Source organism: Tupaia chinensis, unplaced genomic scaffold (assembly GCF_000334495.1).
Source record: "Tupaia chinensis unplaced genomic scaffold, TupChi_1.0 Scaffold000644_1, whole genome shotgun sequence".
NCBI classification, from domain to species: domain Eukaryota; kingdom Metazoa; phylum Chordata; class Mammalia; order Scandentia; family Tupaiidae; genus Tupaia; species Tupaia belangeri.
The window spans coordinates 3,056,712-3,064,542 of NW_006160165.1; the positions used below are offsets into that span (position 1 = coordinate 3,056,712).

The window sequence follows — 7,831 nt, forward strand, 5'->3', positions numbered from 1 at the left end:
GAGGTTTTTGCTATAGAGTGTGTGCGGTCACGAGAAAGACAGAGAGAGATCGAGAGACAGAAAGCAAGAAATCACCCTCCAGGGGGATTGGCCACACCGCAATCCCTCCTCTTCCATTCTCCTCTCGGGATCTTGGGCACACACGCACACATGCCAGGTGTGAGTTGAACCGTGGTCGACTACATGGGAGTCCAGCGAGATAGCCATTACACCAACTGCTGGTCCCCTCAGTGTTAAGATTTTTTTTTAAAAAACCTATCATTAGTCATACCTATTTAACTTTTAGAGTTGCTATTGCTTAGTACTCTGTGATCTTTATAAAAATACTAGGTTATTTTCAATCTCTATGATAACTTAAAATCTATTTAATAAATAAATCCAAATGTTTAAAAATCTTTTTAAAAAACTATTTAGTCAATCTTCAAATGATTTGCCAATTCTAGAAAGTATATATGTTACCTTAAACAAAACCTAAAAATAAGTTTTTATTTGTTGTCTGTCTTGGCTCATTATGCAAAACTATCCTTATGGGCAGAACTTTTTGTTATCTTTGGTTACTAACTTCTATGTGGAAAGATGTCTGGCACATAGTAGGTGTTTAATAAATAAACATGGAGGGCTGGCTTCATAGCAATAATGCACTGATCAAGAGGAACCCAGGCCCACATGGCAACTGCAGGTCTAATTTCCGGCCTGCTCACCGTGAAACACACCAGTACACATGGGTGTGCCCAGGGTTCACTGGGCTGGAGGCCTGGAGGGAGGGGACCATGACATGTCTGGACGCTCCTTTCTCTCTCTCATACACACACACACACATATGTATGTGCACATGCTTTATTGCAAATAAAGATAAGTTTAAAATAAGTAAATAAACACTGCGGGACCAGCAGTTCGCATAATGGCTATGTCGCTGGACTCCCATGTAGTCAACCGCGGTTCAAGTCCCAGACTCGGTGGCTTAAACTCACGCTGGGCACGTGTGCGTGTGTGCCCAAGATCCCAAGAGGAGAATGGAGAAGGGATTGCGGCGTGGCCATCCCCCCTGGGTGGTGATTTTTTTGCTTTCTGTCTCTCTGGCGAACGCACAGGCCCTATAGCAATAAATAAATAAATAAGTAAATACACACTGCATATTTGCTGTCCGTGTAAATCTGGGTGCTCTGAGCTCCAGGACAGGACAGAGATAAACAAGGACTTGTTCATGGGGCAAATTCTCCTTGTGTGTCAACGGAACAAGGCAACTTCGTTGTAAGTTGCCGGTTATAAGACCCCACAGTTTAGAGACGAATTATTTTGCTTGTTCGTTTCTTTATTTCTGTGTCCCCCCCACTGCTTCTCTTTCTTCTTCACATATATTTTCTTTCGAAGTGGGATCAAGAATTACCTGTGTTGGGAACCAGCAGTTAGCGGAATGGCTATGTCGCTGGACTCCCACGTAGTCGACCGCGGTTCGTGTCCCGGGCCCGGTGGCTTAAAACTCATGCCGGGCACGTGTGCGTGCATGCCCAAGATCCCGAGAGGAGAATGGAGGAGAAGGGATTGCGGCGTGACCATCTCCCCCTGGGGGGTGATTTCTCGCTTTCTGTCTCTATGTCTCTCTCTGTCTGTCTGGCGAGCGCACGCGCCCTACAGTGAAAATCTCTCCAAAAAAAAAAAAGAATTACCTGTGTTTAAGTGCTGAATTGTATCTTATATTCTTGATTCACAGATGTATTCATCATTGTAAATTAGGCCCTAGCCAATTTACTGGTTATTATTAAAGAGCTACATAATTACTTATTGTTCTCGACTAGCAAACATGTTTGACAACACAAACATGGTCATTTAGGGAAACAAAATGAGGAGGCTATAAAGGCAGTGTAAGTCATTCCTAACTCATCCTTTAGACTATAGAAGAAAAACGAGGTTAATGAATGTATGATGGTGTTTTGTTTGGGGCTTTTTATTATTTATACTTATTATACACACATTTAAAAGTATAATTAGGACTATCCAGTATAAATATAAACATGCGTAATTTTTTTCCTTTTCTTTTTTTTTTGGAGAGGTTTTTGCTATAGGGTGTGTGCGCTCTCCAGGCAGACAGAGACAGAAAGACAGAAAGCGAGAAATCACCCCCCAGGGCGGATGGCCACGCTGCAATCCCTTCTCTTCCATTCTCCTCTCGGGATCTTGGTCATGCATTCACACGCGCCCGGCGTGAGTTTTAAGCCACCATGTCCGGGACGGGAACTGCAGTCGACTACGTACGTGGGAGTCCAGCGACATAGTTTTTACACTAACTGCTGGTCCCGATTTTTTTCCTTTTTTAAAAAAATCTTCCTTTTCGTTAGACAGAGAGACAGAGACAGAGAGACAGAGACAGAAAGAGACCTTATCAGAATCTTGTCATACTGAGATTCTCCCCACAGCCTCCCAGCCTAGTGTAGACCCGGATGCACTGCTGCACTCAGGAAGACCAGGATCTGAACCCGGGTCCGCCCTGTGGCTCTCATGTCCTGTAGCAACTCTACTACCCACACCGCTGTGGCTGGGCCTTGCTTTTTCATTTAAAGCGAAGTTTCTCTGTTTAGTTAAAGTAGGCAAAACCCAGCTTTAACTATACACAGGGTCTTCAGAACTTCGTGGAATATGCTTATTATGAAAATACCATGCCTGGGTTTAAAAAATTGGAGATTCTAACATAGATTTGTACTTTCATTTTTCCATGAACTTTTTGATGTCTGCTCATATAATATTCTATAGAGGGATGTACTATGATTTACTTCATTTTTTTAAAAGTTTGATATTTGCATCCACTTCAAAGCCTCTGTTTTACAAATAGTAGGTGATAAACACATTCATATCTGTTGTAACTCTTTCTGCTTATTTCTACTTTTTTAAAATTAATAGCTTCATCACTAGTTTAAAGTCCATTGACAGATTTTGAAATGTAAATGCCTATGTTAACATTTTTTGCCATTTTCCCCCTTTTCTATTGAATAACCACTGAAAATGATCCTAACTCCTTCTTCCCCAGGCATTGCCAAGTTGGAAGAAGGAGATGAACTTCAACTTGCAATACCACGAGAAAACGCTCAAATATCCCAGGACGGAGACGGCACATTTTTCGGCGCTTTGAAGCTGCTGTGACCTACTTCTCCAGCGGCTGTGGCTCTTTTCCTCCCTGTCTCTGTACCTCTGAGGGAAGAACTATTAACTGGAAATACCAAAAGGGAAAAAAAATGTCGTTACCATAGCCTTTTCTGTGAGCTATTTGTTTTGGTTCGCTGAAACCAGTCCAAAACAGGAAATTTAACAGACGACCACAGCCAAGGCGAGTGTCATGTGAATTACGAGAAATAGCATTTAAGGAAAGAGAGAGACAGAGTTTGCAGTACAATTCCACGTTGACCAGCTTAGTTGCAGCTTCTCGCTACGGAGGAGGCGTACTCACAGTGCAGAGGGCCGGCCGTGCCCCTGGAGTGTTTTATAATTCACTGCACAATGCCCTCATCTGCAGGACACGGAGACGTTTGTGGGAAACAACAGAATTCACCTCCTACTTTTACGCTAAATACATCTCTCTCAGTTAACATTATGGAAAATGAAAAAAAAAATTCTAGAAATCTCAGAAAGAGACCTTATCAGAATCTTGTCATACTGAGATTCTCCCCACAGCCTCCCAGCCTAGTGTAGACCCGGATGCACTGCTGCACTCAGGAAGACCAGGATCTGAACCCGGGTCCGCCCTGTGGCTCTCATGTCCTGTAGCAACTCTACTACCCACACCGCTGTGGCTGGGCCTTGCTTTTTCATTTAAAGCGAAGTTTCTCTGTTTAGTTAAAGTAGGCAAAACCCAGCTTTAACTATACACAGGGTCTTCAGAACTTCGTGGAATATGCTTATTATGAAAATACCATGCCTGGGTTTAAAAAATTGGAGATTCTAACATAGATTTGTACTTTCATTTTTCCATGAACTTTTTGATGTCTGCTCATATAATATTCTATAGAGGGATGTACTATGATTTACTTCATTTTTTTAAAAGTTTGATATTTGCATCCACTTCAAAGCCTCTGTTTTACAAATAGTAGGTGATAAACACATTCATATCTGTTGTAACTCTTTCTGCTTATTTCTACTTTTTTAAAATTAATAGCTTCATCACTAGTTTAAAGTCCATTGACAGATTTTGAAATGTAAATGCCTATGTTAACATTTTTTGCCATTTTCCCCCTTTTCTATTGAATAACCACTGAAAATGATCCTAACTCCTTCTTCCCCAGGCATTGCCAAGTTGGAAGAAGGAGATGAACTTCAACTTGCAATACCACGAGAAAACGCTCAAATATCCCAGGACGGAGACGGCACATTTTTCGGCGCTTTGAAGCTGCTGTGACCTACTTCTCCAGCGGCTGTGGCTCTTTTCCTCCCTGTCTCTGTACCTCTGAGGGAAGAACTATTAACTGGAAATACCAAAAGGGAAAAAAAATGTCGTTACCATAGCCTTTTCTGTGAGCTATTTGTTTTGGTTCGCTGAAACCAGTCCAAAACAGGAAATTTAACAGACGACCACAGCCAAGGCGAGTGTCATGTGAATTACGAGAAATAGCATTTAAGGAAAGAGAGAGACAGAGTTTGCAGTACAATTCCACGTTGACCAGCTTAGTTGCAGCTTCTCGCTACGGAGGAGGCGTACTCACAGTGCAGAGGGCCGGCCGTGCCCCTGGAGTGTTTTATAATTCACTGCACAATGCCCTCATCTGCAGGACACGGAGACGTTTGTGGGAAACAACAGAATTCACCTCCTACTTTTACGCTAAATACATCTCTCTCAGTTAACATTATGGAAAATGAAAAAAAAAATTCTAGAAATCTTGCATTAGACCCATGAAAAAGTAACTAAAATTTAAATATTAAATAATAGGGCTGAAAATAAGATCCTTGTATTCTGTAAATTTTTTGGTTTGTTTTAAATTTGTAAGTTTTGCCTCTAATAGTACATACTGCCCAGACCATTTTCATAGAGACAATTTCCTCATCTGTCTATGCTAACATGTATGTTTTTAGGATTAATTTCAGTTACTTCAGAAAGCTTTAGTGAAGGGTCATTCCAATGCCATAGAACTCGGATTGCTCTATCAGAAAAGTAAATGCCCAGCAGAACTTAACGAGCATGTCTATGATAATGGAACATAATTTCCCTTATTTCCTTTCCTTCGGGTTCAGATTGCTGCTAAGTAGTTCCCACATCCCAGCCTTCCCAGTGCCTTCGTGTTTTCAGCTTTGCAGAAGTCGAGATCCTGCTAACTCCTGGCATCCTGAAATGTGTTACATGAATTATGGATTAAGTCAACGTCCTCGTGAAGATTCTCCTCTCCCGGAAGATGCCGTGGTGTTCTCACCCGTAGCGATTCCGATTGGCACTGAGAAAGCTGCAAGGCTCTTCTGCAACATTGCGTCCCGTGTGGCTGTCTGCTCTTCTGACGTCACTCGTGTACACAGTTTACTTCATGAGTTCAAACAGGAGACGGAAGGACAGAGCCAGGGCTACAGAAAATTTCCCATCAACATTGAGACATTTTTTAAGGTGCGCTTTTCAAGATGAAAGAAAGGATTCATACTTTATGTCTGAAAGCAAACTTTGTTTCAATCCCTGATTCCTGTCGTTTTTGCTTTTTTTGGTTAAAAATAAAACGTATTTGCGATTGATTTGCTTTTATGTTACAGCGAAAAAAGTCACAGGTGGAGAGGAGCCAGTACCCGGAGTGCCGGCTGGTCATTGTTCCACGCTGCTGCGGGCTTGGGTCTCCCCGGAAGACGGTGCAGTGCCTTGTTCCCCCAGTGCAAATTTGTCTAGCAGTACCCACCTGTGGTTTCTCCCTAACCGAGTCTCATTTTAAACATCAATGAGAGGCCATCAGATGGTATAGCGGTTATATCACTGGATTCCCAGCCCCGACGGCTTCACAATCACACAGGGTGTTTGTGCCTGTGGTCCCCACATCCTGGGAGGAGAACAGAGGAGGGATTGCAGCATGCCATCCCCACTAGGAGAGTGTTTCTCACTTTCTCTCTCTCTCTGGCAGGTGCATGCACCCTAAGGCAACAACCTCTGGGGGGGAAAAAATCAATCAAACATTGTGAAACATTGTAAATTAATATATTTGGGTATTACCATAAATTATTTGGAAGTGGGACTAGCACATGCTATAGTAGTTATGTCACTGGACTCTCAGATAGTCAACTGTGGTTCGAGTCCCAGACCTGACAACTTAAAACTCATGCTGGACACGTGTGTATGCATGTCCAAGATTCTGCGAGGAGAATGAATTGAGGTATTGAGGTGTGGCCATCCCCCTGGGGGTGATTTCTCACTTTCTGTATCTCTGTCTCTCTAGTGAGTACACACACATGCCCCATAGCAAAAATCTCTCTCTGAAAAAAAAAAAAATGGGAGCATAAATTGTTTCCATACTCGAACAAGGGTCTCTTTGCAGGTTATCACTATGTGCAATATTATTTCAAAGGACATAAGGGTAGCAAGAATACCGGGCCTCCTCGCGGCAGGCTCACCCGTGAGGCTTTTGCAGTCTACGTCTCCTATCATGATTCGGGGACTTACCATATGTTGCCAAAATATGCAGAGCACAGCCTCAAAAAAGATTCCTCAATCTTGTTTTCTTTTTGCTTTAAATCAATGTTTAAATGTGTCTCATCTTTCTCATATCTGAAAGTGTGAGGAAAATTAGAAATTGATGAAATAAAACCTTATTTAAATTTCAGGAGCTAGATATGGTTGGGTAAATATAGTGCTTACATAGACAGGTCTCCACTACAACAGGGAGATTTTTATTTTAGAGAGATATTTTTGCGTTAGGGCACGGGCGCTAGCCAGAGAGACAGAGAGACAGACAGAGAGAAGTCACACCTGTCCCCTCCCACCTCAGGAGATGCCACGCCGCAATCCCTTCTCTCAGGATCTTGGGTGCACGCGCACACATGCCTGGTGTCAGTTTTAATCCACCGGGTCTGGGACATGATCCATGGTGGACTATGTGGAAGTCCCACAATGTAACCATTACACATCTGCTGGTCCCCAGAGGTCGCTTTTCCAAGTTTTCTCTATTGGCCCCCCGAAGGTTGTTTAGGGAAATATATGTTATACTGAGATTCCCTATAGCAAAGTGTTTCTGAGGTTTAAGTACACAGACATAGTCCACATACCCTTTTGTCTTAAATCCCAAAGAGTTGTGATTATCGATAACTACTTGAGACTATGAAATTATTCTCTTGTGTGGGGACTACATTAATTAGCACAACATGCGAGGTAATCATCCCAGCCCCGGGCCAGCAGGTGGTGTGGAGGTTAAAGCAGCTGCATCCCAGATGGCAGACTTCATGGCTTGCGTATCAGACCCAGTGGCTTGAAAATCACGCCAGGCACATGTGCATGCATGCCCACGATCCTGAGAGGATAATGGAGGAGAAGGGACTGTGGTGTGGCCATCCCTCCTGGGGGATGATTTTTCACTTTTTCTCTCTCTATTTCTCTCTCTGTCTCTCTCTAGATGTGCACGTGCCCTATAGCAGAAAAAAGGGGGAACCAATTAACTTAAAGATAGTTCCACAGATATTAGTTAACATTAAAAGCAGAGAGAAGAAATAAAAAATATTGAGTCATCGGAAAAATCACTCATTTTTGCTTAGAAAAACATAAAAAAAATGACTTTTCTGATGACATAATAATGATAATAATAATAATGATTCTCTGCCCTAGATGACACTAGGAGAAATATTATGTAAGCTTCTGTGCAAAGAGGTCTCCTCCTGATTTGTTATAGAT

General features: G+C 42.4%; 1 protein-coding gene across 1 annotated transcript in view; it reads left to right on the forward strand.

The window, feature by feature from the left end:
- Positions 1-3,603, forward strand: part of TNFSF13B (TNF superfamily member 13b) — a 59,587-nt gene extending 55,984 nt beyond the window's left edge. Inside the window, 1 exon segment of the mRNA XM_006159680.3 lies at positions 3,023-3,603. Within this exon segment, the coding sequence (XP_006159742.1) occupies positions 3,023-3,135 (113 nt within the window). The 3' untranslated portion in view covers positions 3,136-3,603.
- The last annotated feature ends 4,228 nt before the right edge of the window (positions 3,604-7,831 follow it).